The sequence below is a fragment of the Trachurus japonicus genome, chromosome 18 (genome assembly GCF_045865225.1).
Source record: "Trachurus japonicus isolate A0001 chromosome 18, Traja_1.0".
Lineage (NCBI taxonomy): Eukaryota > Metazoa > Chordata > Actinopteri > Carangiformes > Carangidae > Trachurus > Trachurus japonicus.
In genome coordinates this window covers 7,717,771-7,737,770 of record NC_140924.1, presented here as the reverse complement: position 1 = coordinate 7,737,770, position 20,000 = coordinate 7,717,771, and the positions used below count along the sequence as shown (strand labels likewise).

Here is a 20,000-nt window from a genome sequence, read left to right as displayed (position 1 = left end):
TTCTTTCTTTCTTTCTTTCTTTCTTTCTTTCTTTCTTCCTTATGTTCTTTCTTTCTTTTTCTCTCTCTCTTTCTTTCTTTCTTTCTTTCTTTCTTTCTTTCTTTCTTCCTTATGTTCTTTCTTTCCTTGTACATTTGTTTTACCTTTTCTCCTCCTCCTCCATCCCTCCATCCCTCCACCTTCTCTCCTTGACCTCCTCCTCCCTCCTTCACCTGCATTTTGACATTAATTCCTCCATGAAGTTCAATTTTTTGTCTTCTCCTGTGTTCAAATACACAGATTATGAGTTTTACATAGAAAACTGATGTTTTGTGGACTTTTATTTTTTGGGTTTTATTGTGACTTTCCTTATTTTTTCCGCAAAATACTGTTATATACCTATCTATCTATCTATCTATCTATCTATCTATCTATCTATCTATCTATATCTATCTATCTATCTATCTATCTATCTATCTATCTATCTATCTATCTATCTATCTATCTATCTATCTATCTATCTTCCTTATGTTCTTTCTTTCTTCTTTCCTTGTACGTTTGGTCTTTACGATATTTGTGGTTTGAATAACGTACAATAGTTTTATCTTTCTTTTTTCTTTCTTCCTTATGTACTTCCTTCCCTCCGTTCTTTCTTTCTTTCTTTCTCTCCTTTCTTTCTTTCTTTCTTTCTTGTTTTCGTCCTTCCTTGTACGTTTGGTCTTTACAATGTTTGTGGTTTGAATAACGTACGATAGTTTTATCTTCTTTCTTTCTTTCTTTCTTTCTTTCTTCCTTCCTTATGTTCTTCCTTTCTTTCTTCCTTATGTTCTTTCTTTCTTTTTCTCTCTCTCCTTCTTTCTTTCTTTCTTTCTTTCTTTCTTTCTTTCTTCCTTATGTTCTTTCTTTCCTTGTACATTTGTTTTACCTTTTCTCCTCCTCCTCCCTCCCTCCATCCCTCCATCCCTCCACCTCCTCTCCTTGACCTCCTCCTCCCTCCTTCACCTGCATTTTCACATTAATTCCTCCATGAAGTTCAATTTTTTTGTCTTCTCCTGTGTTCAAATACACAGATTATGAGTTTTACATAGAAAACTGATGTTTTGTGGACTTTTATTTTTTGGTTTTATTGTGATTTTTCTTATTTTTTTCCACAAAATACTGTTAATATACAACCGACCTGAATAAACATCCAGATGTTTTACACCTGCAGTTAGATTACAGCAAATATTTAACAAATAAAAAAACAAGATAAAGCTCTGAAGGTTTGAGTCTGATGAGCAGAAAAGATGAATAAAATATGTAAGTTTCTGTATGATGTCATCAAACAGGAAGTAGTGATACGTTTGGTCTTTACAATGTTTCTTTCTTTCTTTCTTTCTTTCTTTCTTTCTTTCTTTCTTTCTTTCTTTCTTTCTTTCTTTCTTCTTTCCTTGTACGTTAGTCTTTCCGATGTTTGCGGTTTGAATAACGTACAATAGTTTTATTTTCTTTCTTTCTTTCTTTCTTTCTTTCTTTCTTTCTTCCTTATGTTCGTTCTTTCTTTCTTTCTTTCTTTCTTCCTTATGTTCTTCCCTCCTTCCTTATGTTGTTTCTTTCTTTCTTTCCTTTCTTCCTTATGTTCTTTCGTTCTTCTTTCCTTCCTTCCTTATGTTCTTTCTTTCTTTCTGATGTTCTTTCTTTCTTCTTTCCTTGTACGTTTGGTCTTTACGATGTTTGCGGTTTGAATAACGTACAATAGTTTTATCTTATGTTCTTTCTTTTTTTTCTCTCTCTCTTTCTTTCTTCCTTATGTTCTTTCTGTCTTTCTTTCTTTCTTTTTTCTTTCTTTCTTCCTTCCTTGCGTTCTTTCTTTCTTTTTTCTTTCTTTCTTCCTTCCTTACGTTCTTTCTACATTTGGTCTTTCCAATGATTGTGGTTTGAATAATGTACAATAGTTTTATCTTTAACTAGCAGTGATCATTATTGATTTATTATCAGAGATGGACAATGAGACGGTATAGGCTAATGGTTTCCATGGATACATTCAGCAATATTTCGTAGTAGCTAAGGGTGTTTGGGTGTAGAAAGTTAATAGTTTAATACTTTAGATACTTAAAGTACGATCTGTTAGGGCCTTCGTTGCCTAGGAGACAAAATGCGACGGCCACTCGGTCCTCAAACGCATCATTTACGCTGTAAATTTAGTGGATGTTTTGTAGCTCCTTCACAATAAAAGCTCCACATTTTTGCCAGCCGGATGCTTTTAATGTGAAGGAGCAGCCGAAACTTTGTGGTGAAACCTGATTGGACGAAACAGAAGCTGATCGCAGGTCTGATTCCCCCCGGCCCCCCCTCCTTTCCTCCTCCTCTCCTCCCTCTGTTTCTCTCTTTCATTCAGTCACTTTCTCGCTGTAATGAGATTACATGGGATTATGAGTGTGTAATCCACACGCTCAATCCCATTTACACACACACACACACACACACACACACACACACACACACACACACACACACACACACACACACAGACACACACACACACACACACACACACACACACACACACACAGACACACACACCCTCATTTAGTTTCTTTCTTTTTTCTTTCTTTCTACCTTCTTTATGTTCTTTCTTTCTTCTTTCCTTCCTTCCTTATGTTCTTCCTTCCTTCCTTCCTTCCTTCCCCCCTACCTTCTTTATGCTCTTTCTTTGTTCTTTCTTTCTTTCTTTCTTTCTTTCTTTCTTTCTTTCTTTCTTTCTTCTTTTCTTCCTTCCTTCCTTCCTTCCTTATGTTCTTTCTTTCTTTCTTTCTTTCTTTCTTCCTTTCTTTCTTCCTTCCTTCCTTCCTCATATTCTTTCTTCCTTCCTTCTTTCTTTCCTTCCTTCCTTCCTACCTTCTTTATGTTCTTCCTTCCTTCCTTCCCTATGTTCTTTCTTTCTTTCTTATGTTCTTTCTTTCTTTTCATTTTATTCCTCCCTCCTCTAGTATCTTCTTAATTCTTCTCACATCATTTTTACACCACCCTCCTTCTTTCCTTCTCTTTTTATCCTTTCATTCCTTTTCAACAATGACTCTTTATTTCTTTCTTTCTTTCTTTCTTTCTGTCTTTCTTTCTTTCTTTCTTAATCCTTTCATCTTTTCTCCCCCCTTTTTTCTCTTTTTCTCTCTCCTTCATTTTAATCACAGCTTCCTGTCTATCCCTCCATCCATTTCTCTTCTCTTCTCCACCTGCAGCTTCATCACTTGTTCACCGATCAGAGGTCAGTGTGTGTGTGTGTGTGTGTGTGTGTGTGTGTGAGGAACATGTGTCGCCACCAGAGCTCGCATTTGAGCCACAATAACGGACACGACACGCACACATGCACACGCACACGGGCGCGCACAGACAGAATTGAGAGGCTCGAGCCAAAAAAAAAAAAAGAAAAAAAGAAAAAGAAACTAAGAAAAAAAAAACAAAATAAAAACTTCCCGTTGAATCAAACAGCTCGTGAGAAAGTTTATGAAACAGCAAAACGAGAGATCTGACCGATACCCTCACACACACACACACACACACACACACACACACACACACACACACACACACACACACACACACACACACACACACTGAACCAATCAGCTCTCCGGTCCTGGCCCGGTCTCTCCTCTGATTGGCTGCGGCCGCCGTCACTCACCGGAAGTGGGCGTGGCCAGCGGCGGCGAGGAGGAGGAGGAGGACTGACCCTGAGTCTGCTCTGATCCAGTCGCGTTAACGCACAGACCGGACAGTCCGCTCCGCTGCGCTCCTCACACACGGATAACCGGGAGATAGAGAGAGCCGGAGAGAAGAGAGAGAAGGAGAAAGAGAAGGAGAAATAGAGAGAGAGCGGAGGAAGAGAGGAGGAGGGAAAAAAGGGGGGGTAAAGTGAAGAGTGAAGGGTGAAGGAGAGACGCACAAGTGTTTGTCCAAGTGGATCCAGTGAGTCAGAGAAGACGGAGAAAAGTGTGTGAAAGGAAGAGACCGGAGGAGAGAGAGAGAAAGAGAAAGAGTGTGAGAGAGAGAGAGTGAGAGAGAGAAAGAGAGTCGCTTTCTCCTCCTCCTCCTCCTCCTCCTCCATGTCGCTCCCCGGCTCTCCTCCGCTCCTCACGCCGGGTTCAGGCGCTCCAACTGCGGCCGCGCTGTACCGATCCGCGCCGCCGCAACATCCACATCCACCGCAGCAGCAGCAGCAGGACGCGCTGCTCCACTCATCCTCCTCCTCCTCCGTCTCCACTGGCACCACCGGCACAGGTTCGAGTCCGCACACTAACAACAACTCCAACTCCCTCTCTCATTCCCACTCCCACTCCCACTCGCTGTCCCCCTCCCCGCGGCTCACCAGCGGCATGCTCAGCGCCTTCTTACCCGGAGCTGGAGGCGCCTTGGCCGGCCTGGGCAACGGCGGAGTAGTCGGTGTCGGTGGTCTCGGTCCTCTCGGCCACCACCCCCACCCCACTCCCCCCTCCTCCACCGTGGGAGTGGGGGGTCTGTGCAGCGGCGGCGGCGGCGGCAGCGAGTGCAAGCTGGTGGAGGTGCACGGCGTGAAGGTGGCGAGCTTCAGCGTGGAGGGGCAGGAGGAGCTCATCTGCCTCCCGCAGGTGTTCGACCTGTTCCTGAAGCACCTGGTGGGGGGGCTGCACACCGTCTACACCAAGCTCAAGCGGCTGGACATCGCGCCCGTGGTCTGCACCGTGGAGCAGGTGCGCGTGCTGCGTGGGCTCGGCGCCATCCAGCCCGGAGTGAACCGCTGCAAGCTGATCAGCAGGAAGGACTTCGAGACGCTGTACCAGGACTGCACCAGCGCCAGGTGAGTGGCACCAAACCCCCCCCCCCCCATACGCACACTTTTATTATTGCTCACTTTACTTTTAACACACGGTGCAGGTAAACAAAACTTTACTGCACTGCAAAAACTCAAAATCTCACCAAGAATATTTGTCTTATTTCGAGTCAAAATGTCATTTCTAGTCAAAACTAATCTCATTATGCTTAAAATAAGACTCAAAAAGTAGCTCGTTTTTAGACAGGTGAGACACACACTTTTAATGCCCATCTTTACTTTTTAACACACTGCTCCTTTACATTTACCTGTGCAAGGTGCGTTCAGGGTCATCCAGTAAAAAAAAAAACAACAACTACAAACAAACAAACAAAACTTTACTGCACTGCACTGCAAAAACTCAAAATCTTACCAAGAATGTTTTTCTTATTTCTAGTCAAAATGTCATTTCTAGTCAAAACAAATCTACTTATACTTAAAAATAAGACACTTTTTCTACTTTTTAAGTGAAGATTTGTTTGAAACAAGTGAAATAGTCTTAAAAAAAAGGGTATTTTTCTATGTGATTAGTCTTATTTTAAGTGGAACGAGATGAGTTTTGACTAAAATTGAGACATTTTGACAAGAAATAAGACAAATATCTCATTATACTTAAAATAAGACTCAAAAAGTAGCCTGTTTTTTGACACTTTTTACTTCTTTCAAGCGTATTTTCACTTGGAATAGAAAAATTGTTTTTTTTTCTTATGACAAGCACAAAAAACTTGCGTTCACTGGCAGATTTTTCTACTTTTTAAGTGAAGATTTGTTTGAAACAAGTGAAAATGATCTAAAAACAAGTTAATTTATAGGTGATGAGTCTTATTTTAAGTGGAACGAGAAGTGAGAGGAGTTTGATAAAGTGTCAATATCAGTAAAACAGCTTCTTTTCTGCTTTTTATTATTATTATTATTTAATTATTGATCAATGGTGATTGGATCGTTTTAACCCATATATTGATTTATTGATTGATCTCCAATCGCCTGATACCTACTGTCTCTCTGTGGGGACTAAACACAACTTCCTGTTTTGTTATCAGCAGATTCCCTGTTTTATTTTATTTTATTTTGGCAAGTGTGTGTGTGCGTGTGTGCAGGTGTTTCTGTTCATGTGTGTGTGTGTGTGTTAGTAAGAGAGAAACACACTGACAGTCAACAACCTGCTGCGGCATCGTCCTGTTGGCTCTAGTTATGGAAAAAAAAATCTTATCATGCTCATAATCCACCACTTTGTTTCTCACCAGCTACAGTGTGTATGTGTATGTGTGTGTGTGTGTTGGAGAATTGCAGCTTGTTTGTGTGTAAACAGACACTTTACAGAGTGTGTGTTTAATGCCTGTTATGTGTAACGGACATGTGTGTGTGTGTGTGTGTGTGTGTGTACAACCTGTCACCTGCTCATTCACACACAGTTTCCCTTTCACAATAAGACGTCCTGTGAGTTTGCAGCGTTTCATTTTGCAGATTGAGCTTCAACTTTCGTCTCTTTTTAGTTTTTCTGTGCAGTTTGAGGCTGTGATTCAGTTTTTTATTCAGACCTGAGCGCTGAAACGTCGAACTGCTGTCGCTCCTTAAACGCACCGGATCTCTGCTGTGGAAAAAGAGCAAGACGTTTATTTATTTATTTTATTTTTTAGCTGTTCCTGTCTGATAAAAAAACAAATGCTTCTCTTGTTTCTATTGTGACGGGAAACAAGTTGCACAAAACTAGTTTCTTGAACAGACGACTCATTAGTTTGTGCCAAAGAATTTTTACGATTCATAAATCTCACAGGAAGCTGCTGTTGACGTGCTTTTATTTTCTTAATATGCAGCAGCAGCAGCAGCAGCATCCTGTCCCAGTGGAGCTCAGCTGGGAGAAACTTTTGACCTTCAAACAGTTTGTTAGATCAGATGTTCACACTGTCGTTTAAATTCCTGGAGTGGGGTTGATCCAATCTTCTCTGGGAATCTGCTGATATTTTCAAAATAAGAGCAGATTTACCAGTAGAACGGATCGAGCAGGCGCCGATGGTTGTGTTGGAGTAAAACCGGAAAAGTTGAACGACTTCGCTTGGTGTAAATGTTTTTATAAAAAGCTGAAACAGATGAAGAGAAACGAGTGAGTCGTTCACATCAGATGCATGAAATGACAGGAAGTTCGTTAGCGTCGTGGAGCGACTTTAAAAAAAACCCTCAACACCTGATTGCAAAGTCAAAAATCAACCGCACTAAAAATGGCGGAAGAAAAAGGAAAGATGCAGCTGGAAACTTCAGACCTTTCCAGAGAATATTTAGATTTTAACGTTTTTTTGTTTTTACAGTATCACCGTTAATTAGTGATAATTATCTCCATATATGTGTATGTGGCTCTCTGAAGGTGACGCCAGTTGTTTCCACCGAGGATATCTGTCGGTAAATCGCTCCAAAAAACAGCGGAAGGATAACTTTTATCAGCTGAATGCAGCAGTTTATGTCCAAAAAAACAACAAAAAAAACACAACTTTTTCTCTTAGTTATAACTCAGTTAAACCTCAACAAAACACGCATGATACACACATTTTTAGATTCAGCGGGATGTCGACTTTCTGAAGATGTTCTCACGTCCTGTTTCCACTCAGAATATGTGTCTGTAAATCGCTCCGAAAATGGCCGAAGAAAAAAGTAAAAACGCAGCTGAAAACTTCTAGAGAATTCTTTTTGGGGGTTTTTTTTTAACGTTTTTTTTTTTGTTGTTTTTGTTTTTTCAGCATCAAAGTAAATGAGTGATAGGATAAGATAAGATAATAAGACTTTATTGTCCAGTCCAGTGGACAAATTTGCTATTGGCACCTCCACAGTCAGCAAACAACAACTTGACGCAACCAGCACAAAAACAAACAGTTTCATTGGCTCAGAGAGAGATCCTCATTTAAAGATGCTCTTGTTCGGGGTGCGATAACTATGTTGTAGGAAGAGTTGTCAGGTTGATTCAGTTCAGTTTCAATGGAGGTATATACAGTATCGTGGTTGGAAAGTAAAAAGAAAAAACAACATGTAGAGTAGACAGAGTGGATGTGGTTGAAAGTGCAGCATGTGGAGGGGGTGGATGACGGGTCAGCGTGTCTCAGGTGGAGGAGGAGGAGGAGGAGGAGGAGGAGGAGGTCTTAAAATGAAAACACTTGCTAGTCTGACACATTCGTTGCAGTTTTTCAGGCGGGAAAAACAACATCAATAAACCAGAGGAGGAGGAAGGAGGAGGAAGGAGGAGGAAGAAGGGCGGCGGCCATGTTTGGGTTCATGGAAGTGCTTCAAAGTATTTCTGGAAAACTCCTGTAGTTTTCACCTCAGCTCCGTCCGTGTCCTGTCCTGGTTATTTATTGATTATTACTTAATTGTTAATCTATTTATTGATGCGTTAGTTGTTAGTTGTTGTTGTTTTGTGGAGCAGCAGGTGGAAGCTGATTGGTCGGCTCGGCTCAGATCGGCGAGGCCCCGGGGCTGCGTTGAGTTCAGCTCGGCTCAGCTCAGCGCCATCGGCTAATTATTAACAGTGTATTGTGTTGTGTTGCTGTGGAGTGACCTCTGGTTTTCAGCTGACCACACACACACACACACACAAACACACACTAGTCTACAGTTTATTAAGCGTGAAATGTTCAGTCCTCTCCTCTCTCTGGTTTTTTGGACGAGTGAGGTCACTTCTTCCTCTCTCTTTCTCTTCTGTCTTTTTGTTTCCGTCCATCTGTTCACTCATTTTCTCTCTTTTGCTATTTTTGACTCTTTTTATCACTCACTCTCACTTTATCTCACCCTCTGTCTCTCACCCCTCACACAACACACACACACACACACACACACTGGTGTATTTCTGTCTCTTCTTCTTTATCCCCATCTTTCACCTCTCTCTCTTCTGTCTCTTCATCTCAATCACCCTCTCTCTTCTCTCCCTCTCTCTCTCCATCTCTCTCTCTCACACAGCGGTACATGTCAGGGGTAATAATGGATCATGTGAATGGTGAATGCGCATGGAACAACACGGCTGGAGAGCTATTGTTGTTGAACGCACAGCGAACACACACTCCGCTCTCTCCAATCATATTGACATTCCTCTAATGCCTCTCTCTCTCTCTCTGGGAAAAGAAAAAAAGGGAGGAGGAGGAGGAGGAAAAATTAAATACTCAAAAGAGATTTCCCACTGGGACTCCTCACCCTTTCGCCTTCATGCGACGACTTAAATCCACTCTGGCGCCATTAAAAAGAAAAAAGTCAATATTAAAGTTAGGTAATATGTTAACAACAACAACGACAACAACTCCTTCTTTTGTGTTTTTTATGCATTTCCTGAAGGAAATACGCGTGAATGCTGAAAGCGGAATGAGCTGAATAAATTGTTGAAACAATGCTGAATTAAGTGAAGAAACTGCAGCAATGAAGAAATCTTGAAGAGATGAAACAATATCTGAAGAGTAAAAGTAGAATAATATAGAAGTAGTTACAGGGAATTATAAGTAAAAATAACTACATATTATCTGAAGGGTAAAAGTGGGTGAGAAAAGATTAAAGAGTAGAATAACAACTTCTTCAACAACTAGAAAATGCATTTCCTCAAGGAAATACGTGTGAATGCTGAAAGCTGGAAGCGGAATGAGCTGAATAAATTGTTGAAACAATGCTGAATTAAGTGAAGAAACTGCAGCAATGAAGCAATCTTGAAGAGATGAAACGATATCTGAAGAGTAAAAGTAGAATAATATAGAAGTAGTTACAGGGAATTATAAGTAAACATAACTACATATTATCTGAAGGGTAAAAGTGGAACATGTAACAGTAGAAATGTTAAAGAAGTTTGAGGAAAATGTAGAAATCCTGCATATTTATAGTTTAACATTTGAAGGGTTGAAATCTGCAATAGGTGAGAAAAGATTAAAGAGTAGAACAACAACTTCTTAAACAACTAGAGAATGCATTTTCTGAAGGAAATGCGTGTGAATGCTGAAAGCTGGAAGCTGAACGAGCTGAATAAATTGTTAAAACAATGCTGAATTAAGTGAAGAAACTGCTGAAGCAATCTTGAAGAAATGAAACAATATATGAAGAGTATGAAATGGTTGGAAATTACTTGAATTTTTGAAGACCAGTATGAAGAAATGGCTCAAAGGCTAAAGTCTACTCAGATTTATTTAAAACGGACAGTTTGAAAACATTTTTTTGAACCATTACTAATATAGATTAAACAATATCTGAAGAGTGAAAGTAGAATAATATAGAAGTAGTTACAGTCAGTTAAAGGGAAGAATAAGTATCTGAAGGGTAAAAGTGGAACATGTAACAGTAGAAATAAAAAAAATAAAAAAAGGCTGAGGAAAATGTAGAAATCCTGCATATTTATAGTTCAACAGTTGAAGGGTTGAAATCTGAAATAGGTGAGAAAAGATTAAAGGGTAGAACAACAACAAGAACAACTTCTTTTTCTTTTTAAAAATCTGCCGTTTCATTGAAGAGGAGCGGAGATAACGGCGCCGCTGCTCAGAAAAGTGAGACAGTGAGTTTCCCACACATCCTGCTAAAGATGGAAAATTAAATATGAGTTATTTAAAGGAGATGACATCAACCGTGGTGCGCGGCGTAAAAAGGTCATCGCTGCCGCTGCACGCACAGCTCCACCAGCAGCAGCAGCAGCAGCAGCAGCAGCAGCAGCAGCTCGCCTCCTCTTTGTTTTTTCTGCTCCACGTCGCAAAAATAAAAGTTTGTTCGGAGTCGAAGCTCGAAAGGATTTTTAATTCATGCAGGAAGAAAAAAAAAAGATGATTAACTTCCTGCTCCGTCGAGAGAAACAGGAGGAGACGGTGTGTGTGTGTGTGTGTGTTTGTTTAGGGAACTACTTTGAGTGGCGGATTAATCAACATCTGGTGGAAAGGTGTAGATTAAAGTATAAGAGTATAAACTTAAAGGGATAGTATCATTTTTTTTAAAGTGGGGTTGTATGATCTACAAATAGCCCCTAAGTACTTTAATTGCAGTAGAGGACTCTCTGCACCCCTCCCGTTAGCAACGCCAGCCCATAGCCCTGCCCAGAGATTTACAACATACATTGTTGTGAATGGACCCAAAGAAACGGCCTATTTTCGTGGCCTAAAAGAGGTTTTACCTAAAAAAAAAATTAAAACAGTTCTATTGTTAGCTATAATATAATCTCTGGGCAGGGCTATGGGCTGGCGTTGCTAACGGGAGGAGTGCAGAGAGTCTTCTACTGCAATTAAAGTACTTAGGGGCTATTTGTAGATCATACAACCCCACTTAAAAAACATGCTACTATCCCTTTAAGTGATTGTTGGGCTACAGTTTGTTGCTTTGTATAAAATAATCAATCAATCAATCAACATGTTTTAGTAACAACGACTTCACAGCAACTAAACAAGTGCCTCACCTTCTCCGTGAAATCAAGAGAAACACAACACACAACGAAATTTGTTAAAAAGCATAATAGATCAATAAGAAGTGGCAGGAAAGTCCCAAACCCAATTAGATAGAAATACTAGAAAAAAGCCTTTTTGAATGTATCGTTTCAAATTTATGAACGTTTCTGAAGGCTAAACAGGTCTGATGTACGACGACTCTCGAAGGAAAATAACATCTTTCAACAAATGTGCTTCAACTTTCGCTGTACACTGAACTGAATTTGTAAAAAAAAAAAAAAAAAGCATAATAGATAAATAAAAAGTGGCAGGGAAGTCCCAAACCCAAAACCCTCAGAGTCGGGTTTTGTTTCGATGTCTTTGCTCATTAAACGATCTGATGACGTCATAGGTTTCAGATGTTGTGTTCATGGACCAGTACACAGTGGTAAATGTAGATTATTAGTTGATTTTATTGATTCTGCAGGTTGTTTTTTTCCCCCACTTGTTTTAAAGTTGTGAATCTAATCCCTCGTTTTCTCATTTTCTCATTTTCTCGTCTGAGTGAAGTTTAGTGTGTGTCTCATTGTGGTTCAGCTCAGTCGTTGTCGTCTTCAGAAACGTTCAGTTTGTGTCACTGAACTCTGTGAAGATGTTTTGGTTTTATTAATGTGACGTTAAACAGAGCGAAGCAGGAAGTCGAGATGTGTTCAAGTGAACTCTGTAAAAAACAAAACAAAAAGTTCATGCAAAGTTCAGAAAAAACACAAAATTATTTTGACCTTCTGGGTCAAATTGACCCAATCTGTTCCCTTCCTCCATCCTTCCTTCCTTCCTTCTTTCCTTCCTTCCTTCCTTCTTTCCCTTCTTCCTTCCTTGAACGAATCTGTTCCCTCCCTCCATCTTTCTTCCCTTCCCTTTTCCATTCCTTCTTTCCACAATCCTTTTTCCCTTCCTTCCTTCCTTGAACAAATCTGTTCCCTTCCTTCCTTCCTTCCTTCCTTCCTTCCTTCCTTCCTTCCTTCGTCCTTACTTCTTCCTTCCTTTTTGACCCAATTGACCCAATCTGTTCCCTCCCTCCTTCTATCTTTCATTCCTTTTTCCCTTCCATTTTTCCTCCCATCTTTCCCTTTGTCCTTCCTTCCTTCCTTCCTTCCTTCCTTCCTTCCTTCCTTCCTTCCTTCCTTCCTTCCTTCCTTCCTTCCTTCCTTCCTTCCTTCCTTCCTTCCTTCCTTCCCTCCATCCTTCCTTCTTTCCTTCCTTTCTCCCTTCCTTCTTTCCCTTCTTCTTTCCTTGAACGAATCTGTTCCCTCCCTCCATCTTTCTTCCCTTCCCTTTTCCATTCCTTCTTTCCACAATCCTTTTTCCCTTCCTTCCTTCCTTGAACAAATCTGTTCCCTTCCTTCCTTCCTTCCTTCCCTCCTTCCCTTTGTCCTTACTACTTCCTTCCTTTTTGACCCAATTGACCCAATCTGTTCCCTCCCTCCATCTATCTTTCATTCCTTTTTCCCTTCCATTTTTCCTCCCATCTTTCCCTTTGTCCTTCCTTCCTTCCTTCCTTCCTTCCTTCCTTCCTTCCTTCCTTCCTTCCTTCCTTCCTTCCTTCCTTCCTTCCTTCCTTCCCTCCTTCCTTCCTTCCTTCCTTCCTTCTTTCCCTTCATCCTGCCTTCCTTCCTTCCTTCCTTCCTTGACCCAGCATCACAACAGGAGGGTTAAAATAAAAACCTGCGTCCATGATGCGGACTCCTCCTCTGGCTCCGCCCCCTTCGTGAGAGAGAGAGAGAGAGAGAGAGAGAGAGAGAGAGAGAGAGAGGTTATTCTTCTTCTCCGTCACCTCCTCAGTGTGTGTGTGTGTGTGTTGTGTGTTGTTGTGTGTTGTTGTGCGTGTGTGAGACAGAATCGATAGTGAGCGACAGGAGGGAGGGCTGCTGATGTCGGGAGTGTTATTCTCGGCTCTTCTTATCACGACAGGCTGTTAGAGCCCACACACACACACACACACACACACACACACACACACACACACCTACACACACACACACACACCTACACACCAACGCACACAGATATACACACACGTAGAGACGATGGGAGCCGTATTGTCTGTAACAGTAACACAGGGGGAGCAAAGTCGTTTTGGTTTGTTGAAGCATTGCAGCTTCACACACACACACACACACACACACACACACACACACACACACACACACACACACACACACACACACACACATACACTAAAACACACACACACACACACACACACACACACACACACACACACACAAACTCAGCGTGAACTCTCTGCATCAATTTGGTGTTTTTCATTCTTTTACATGGAGCATTAAGTTCTTTTAATGGAGCACAGTGGTTTGTAAAACACACACACACACACACACACACACACACACACACACACACACACACGGTCACTTGTTTTGCCTTCTGGCTTGAGGTATGTGTGTGTCTGTGTGTATATGTGTGTGTGTGTAACTGTCTAGCACAAACAGAGCTATCAGTTGTCACACTGGCTCAGGTTACATCAGTGTGTGTCTGTGTGTGTGTGTGTTCATAAATGCCTGTATGTGTCAGTGTTATCGTGTGTGTATTGTTTCTGATGGTGTGTGTGTGTGTGTGTGTGTGTGTGTGTGTGTGTGTGTGTGTCTGGTTTCAGCTTCGCTTTGTGCTGCTGGTTAATTGATAAAGGTTAAAGCGTTGGCTGACGGGGAGCTGAGGTCACCTCGCTGCAGCCTCACTGTGTGTGTGTCTGTGTGTGTGTGTGTGGTTGTGTGGTTGTGTGTGTGTGTGTGTGTGTGTGTGTGTGTGGACAGTGACCAATCAGATCAAACCTTGATCTTGATCGGTGATGATCAGGGGTTTTTTTTAGCCAATAAGAGAGAAGCAGAAGCTGAATATGTGTGAGCATCTCCTGTTGTCCTCCTGGGTCAGGGAAGGAAGGAAGGAAGGAAGGAAGGAAGGAAGGAAGGAAGGAAGGAAGGAAGGAAGGAAGGAAGGAAGGAAGGACAAAGGGAAAGATGGGAGGAAAGAAGGAAGGGAAAAAGGAAGGTAAGATAGTTGAACAGATTGGGTCAATTGGGTGAAAAAGGAAGGAAGAAGTAAGGACGAAGGGAAGGAAGGAAGGAAGGAAGGAAGGAAGGAAGGAAGGAAGGAAGGAAGGGAAAAGGATTGTGGAAAGAAGGAAGGGAAAAAGGAAGGAAAGAAAGATGGAGGGAGGGAACAGATTGGGTCAGTTGGATCAAAAGAGGAAGGAAGAAGAAGTAAGGACGAAGGGAAGGAAGAAAGGAAGGACGGAAGGAAGGAAGGAAGGGGAAAAGGATTGTGGAAAGAAGGAAGGGAGAAAGGAAGGAAAGAAGGAAGGATGGAGGAAGGAAACAGATTGGGTCAATTTGACTGCAGGGTTTGACAGTTTATCATTGAAAAATCAATCAACAGATAATTAATCAGCAGCTGTTTTGATCATTGATGAAGCAGACGATCAAATATTTGCTGCTTTTCTTTCTTTCTTTCTCTCTTTTTTTATAATAATAATAAACACAAACCATCCGATGATGTCACCTCTTTCTCAGGTTTAATAGCCAATAACGATCGATCAATAATGAAAATACACATCATGATCAGGTTTGTGTGTGTGTGTATTGATTTAAAAACGACTAAAACCAAAGACAACAGGCTTTAAATATATCCACACTTTTCCAAACGTCAAAAACGTAAGCTGGTTTGCTCTTCTTACGTTTCCATGGATCATCACACCAGCTTTTAACAACGGATATCACACAAATTGACATCCGTGTTAAAAGCCAGCGTTAATAGATCCATGCGTTTACCGCAACTATGACAATGACTGAAAACCATGGAAACGTAAACGTACAATTCCACCGGAAGCGTAAAACCGGCTTCTGTTTTTTGACCATAGATGACTTTCGGAAAAAGGTGGATATAGCCCACACACGACCAAAATGATGTAAACTAAACTAAAACTGTGAGTAGTTCAATGTCTCAGGTTTGTGTCGGTCAAATCAGTTTCCATTTTAATTAATAAGATGAATCAAAAAGCACCGGAAACACTCGGTCTGTGTTGTTTATTTGAAGGAGATACTGATTATTGACGTCAGACTCCCACAGTTTGAGTGAACAACGTCTGTTTCTGTCGTCTGTGGGCTGAACCGTGAGGCGTTCGGGTGCTCGGCCTCGTTGTGGGTTTTCTCAGTGTAAACCGAGCAGGTTCCTCACTATCTGTATGCGGTTTTAATTTTTATTGCGTTTTTTATTCTTCTCTCTCTGTGGCCGACAACGATGTGTCTCAGAGGAGGAGGAGGAGGAGGAGAGAGAGGGAGGACGACTCTCTCTCTCTGTCTCTTATTCTTTCTGTTTTCCGGATGAAAACAGAGAGAGGGGAGAGTGAAGGATCAGAGAGAGAGAGAGAGAGAGAGAGAGGTGAAGATCAAAGCAAGAAATATGACCCTCTGTCACCACGGAAAAGAACTGATCCTCTCCCCCTGTGTGTGTGTGTCTGTGTGTGTGTGTGGGTGTGGGCTGAACAAAACAGCGAGAGGGGAGAGGCAGGTCAACATGTGTGTGTGTGTGTGTGTGTGTGTGTGTGTGTGTGTGTTGGGAAATAGATAATGTTTCACAAAGGCTGTTTCAGTCTCCAACTTCTCAGAGAAAAGAGAGAGAGTGGTGGTGCGGAAGAGGAAGGGGTGAGAGACACTAGATATGACTGAGTCAGAGAGAGAGAGATGCAGCTTCCTGGGTCAACAGTCGGCCATGTTTATTAATCAGTCAGAGATTCATGTTGTTGTTGTTGTTTTAATAAAATTTTTGCTATAAAATGAGAGAAAATCTTAAGAAGTTACCTCAAGCTGATACGGAAATATCAGCTTGTAAGTATTTCTCGAGTGCTGTTAAACAGAGCCAAGTGTTTACAAACATCATAACTTTATTTTAGATTCTTGCATTAATTTAATTTAAACACAAAAAAACAAAATTATTTCACAAAAAACAAAAAATAGTATACCAGGGTCAAAATTATAACCCCCCTCCTGACATTAATAGTCAGTTGTGTATCATTTTTGACATTGTGCAGCTAATAATTTCATCCTCAACTGTATTACATTTACAAGCTGTGATGATTTGTGAATGCACCTTGACCTTTGACCCTTTGAACCTTGACCTATCCAAATAAAAATGGACGTAATTCATCCTTGGGGTTTCCGCGGATGTTTGCGCCAAATTTGAAGAAGTTCTGATAAAGCGTTACCGAGATATTCCATTCGTAAGACCAAAGACTGCCTCCTGTCTACACTTTGTGATGTCACCGTGACCTTTGACCTTTGACCCTTTGAACCTTGACCTATCCAAATAAAAATGGACGTAATTCATCCTCGTGTTTCCACGGATGTTTGCGCCAAATTTGAAGAAGTTCTGATAAAGCGTTACCGAGATATTCCATTCGTAAGACCAAAAAAACTGCCTCCTGTCTACGCTTTGTGATGTCACCGTGACCTTTGACCTTTGACCTTTTAACCCTTTGAACCTTGACCTATCTAAATAAAAATGGACGTTATTTATCCTCGGGTTTCCACGGATGTTTGCGCCAAATTTGAAGAAGTTCTGATAAAGCGTTACCGAGATATTCCATTCGTAAGACCAAAAAAAACGGACTCCTGTCTACGCTTTGTGAGATCACCATGACCTTTGACCTTTGACCTTTTAACCCTTTGAACCTTGACCTATCCAAATAAAAATGGACGTTATTTATCCTCGGGTTTCCGCGGATGTTTGCGCCAAATTTGAAGAAGTTCTGATAAAGCTTTACCGAGATATTCCATTCGTAAGACCAAAAACTGCCTCCTGTCTACACTTTGTGATGTCACCGTGACCTTTGACCTTTGACCCTTTGAACCTTGACCTATCCAAATAAAAATGGACGTAATTCATCCTCGGGTTTCTGCGGATGTTTGCGCCAAATTTGAAGAAGTTTTGATAAAGCGTTACCGAGATATTCCATTCGTAAGACCAAAAAAACTGCCTCCTGTCTACGCTTTGTGATGTCACCGTGACCTTTGACCTTTGACCTTTTAACCCTTTGAACCTTGACCTATCTAAATAAAAATGGACGTTATTTATCCTCGGGTTTCCGCGGATCTTTGCGCCAAATTTGAAGAAGTTCTGATAAAGCGTTACCGAGATATTCCATTCGTAAGACCAAAAAAACTGCCTCCTGTCTACGCTTTGTGAGGTCACCGTGACTTTTGACCTTTGACCTTTTAACCCTTTGAACCTTGACCTATCCAAATAAAAATGGATGTAATTCATCCTCGGGTTTCCGCGGATGTTTGCGCCAAATTTGAAGAAGTTCTGATGAATATCGCGTTGGCAAAACCAAAAACTAGTCCAGTGTGTTTTCGTGTGTTTTGTTTTGTGTGTTTTGTTAATGAATTTTCCCACTGCACTCGAACGCATCGTCCACCACTCACAGAATGAAAGGTGTTTCTGCAGGTGGTTTAATGGAGACTCAGTACTCAGAGTGATGGAGGGAGGGAGGGAGGGGGGAGGAGGAGGGGAGGGAGGGAGGGGGGGAGGTGTTGTCTGCAACAAGATTATTTGATGCCTGTGAACACAAACACACAAACACGCACACACACCGACACACAAACAGACACACACTCTCTCTGTCTCTTAGGTGCACTTAGCAGATTGGTTTAGAAATCGCATTAGGGAGTGTCACAACAGCTTTTCCTCTCGTTCACCAGGTAATCTCTCCATCCCTCCTCCTCCTCCTCCTCTTTCATCCCTCCTTCCTCTGCTCATCTCTTCACCTCCTCCTCCTCCTCCTCTTCCTCTCCACACCTCCTCGCTGCTTTTCTTCACTTCCTGTGTCTTCCATCTTTTCTTATCTTATCTTATCTTACCTTTCTCCTATCACTCTCTTTTCCTCCTCTCCTCCTTCTGTCTGTTTCTCCTAATCTGTTCATCTTTTCCCCTCTCCATCCACTTCTCTCTCCTCTTTTTCTTTTTCCTCTACCTGTTCTCATCCTGTCTTCTCTTTCTCATCACCCTCTTTTCTTCTATCCCTCTTTCTTTCCTCTGTGTATTTTCCTCCTTCCCTCCATCCTCTCCCATCTTTCCATTCATCTATTCATCTTCCCCTCCTCTTTTCTCCCTTCCTCTGTCTCATCCTTTTCTTTTCTCACCTAATTTCCTGTCCAGTCCTGTCCTGCACCTCCACCTCCACCTCCTCTTTTCTTCTCCTTTCTTCTATCTATCCCTCTATTTTCCTCCTCTCCTCCTTCTGTCTGTCTCTCCTCATCTGTTCATCTTTCTCTCTCTTCTGCTCATCCTTTCTTCTCTTTCTCCTCCTCCTCCTCTTTTACTCTCTCTTCTATCCATCTTTCTTTCCTCTGTGTATTTTCCTCCTTCCCTCCATCCTCTCCCATCTTTCCATTCATCTGTTCATCCCCTCCTCTTTTTCTCCTTATTTCCTATCTCCTCTTCTCCTCTTTTCTTGTCCTTTCTTCCATCTCTTTTTCCTCTTCCTGTTCCCATCCTGTCTTCTTCTCTCCTCCCCCTGTTTTCTTCTCTCTTCTGTATGTTTTCCTTCCTTTCCCTCCGTCCTCTCCCATCTTTTGATTCATCTGTCCATCCACTCCTCCTTTTGTCATCCTTCCCCTCCACTTTTTCTCCTATCTCCATTTCATCCTTTTCTTTTCTCACCTTATTTCCTGTTGCTCCTCCACCCCCTCTTCTCCTCTTTTCTTATCCTTTCTTCTATCTCTTTTTCCCTTCATCTTCCTCTCTCCTCTTTTTTCCTCTTCTTGTTCTCATCCTGTCTTCTTTTCTCCTCCCCCTCTTTTCCTCTCTCTTCTATCGTTCTTTCCTTCCATCCTCTCCCATCTTTTGCTTCATCTGTTCATCCACTCCTTCCTTTTGTCATCCTTCCCCTCCTCTTTCTCTCTTCCCCTTATCTCTCCATCTCATCCTTTTCTTTTCTCGCCTTATTTCCTGTTTCTCCTCTTCCTTCTCTTCTCCTCCCTCTTCTGTCCATCTACCCATCAATTTCCCTTCTTCAGTTTTATCCCTCTCTCTTTCTCTCTTTCTCCTCCTCTTTCTCCCCTCTCTTATTCAATCTTCTTTTCATTCCCTCCCTCTCTCTTTCTTTCTTTCTCTCCTCTCACCTCTTTTGCTCTTCCTTTCTTCCACCATCCACCTCTCTCTCCTCTTTTCCCTCTTTCTGTCTTCTTCTCTCCTCCTCCTCCTCTTTTCCTCTCTCTTCTATCCCTCTTTCTTTCCTCCATTCTCTCCCATCTTTCCATCCATCTCTTCATCCACTCCTTCGTTTAGTTTTTCTCCTATCTCCATCTCATCCTTTTCTTTTCTTTTCTTTTCTCGCCTTATTTCCTGTTTCTCCTCCACCTCCACCTCCTCTTCCTTCTCTTCTCCTCCCTCTTCTGTCCATCAATTTCCCTTCTTCAGTTTTATCCCTCTTTCTTTTCTCTCTCTCTCCTCCTCCTCCCTCTTTATTCAATCTTCTTGTGATTTACCTCCTCCCTCTCTCTCCCTCTCTCTCTCTCTCTCTTTCTCTCTCTCCACCTGGTCTTATCTGTCTATTTATTGTGACAGGTTGTCAGCATGTGTGTGTGTGTGTGTGTGTGTGTGTGTGTGTGTGTTAGAGGGGGCGACCGACAGATTTACAGTTAAGAGAGACAGAGAGATAGAGAGAGAGAGAGAGAGAGAGAGAGAGGAGGTCAGAGGCGAAGGAGGAGATGAAAGGAGGAGAGAGAGGGTAAAAAGAGGGCAGGAAAGGGGGGGATGAGAGGTGA

General features: G+C 41.8%; 1 protein-coding gene across 3 annotated transcripts in view; it reads left to right on the top strand.

Annotated features, from left to right (window-relative positions):
• Nucleotides 1-3,719: 3,719 nt before the first annotated feature.
• The window catches only part of dachb (dachshund b), a 135,872-nt gene continuing 119,591 nt past the window's right edge, over nt 3,720-20,000 (top strand). For 2 of the 3 annotated variants that reach the window (XM_085806307.1, XM_085806308.1), the window contains exon 1: nt 4,047-4,792. In XM_085806307.1, the coding sequence (XP_085662433.1) occupies nt 4,062-4,792 (731 nt within the window). In that variant the 5' untranslated portion in view covers nt 4,047-4,061. Of the gene's footprint in view, nt 4,793-20,000 lie in introns of all 3 variants that reach the window. The other variant, XM_085806306.1, reaches the window with a different exon arrangement.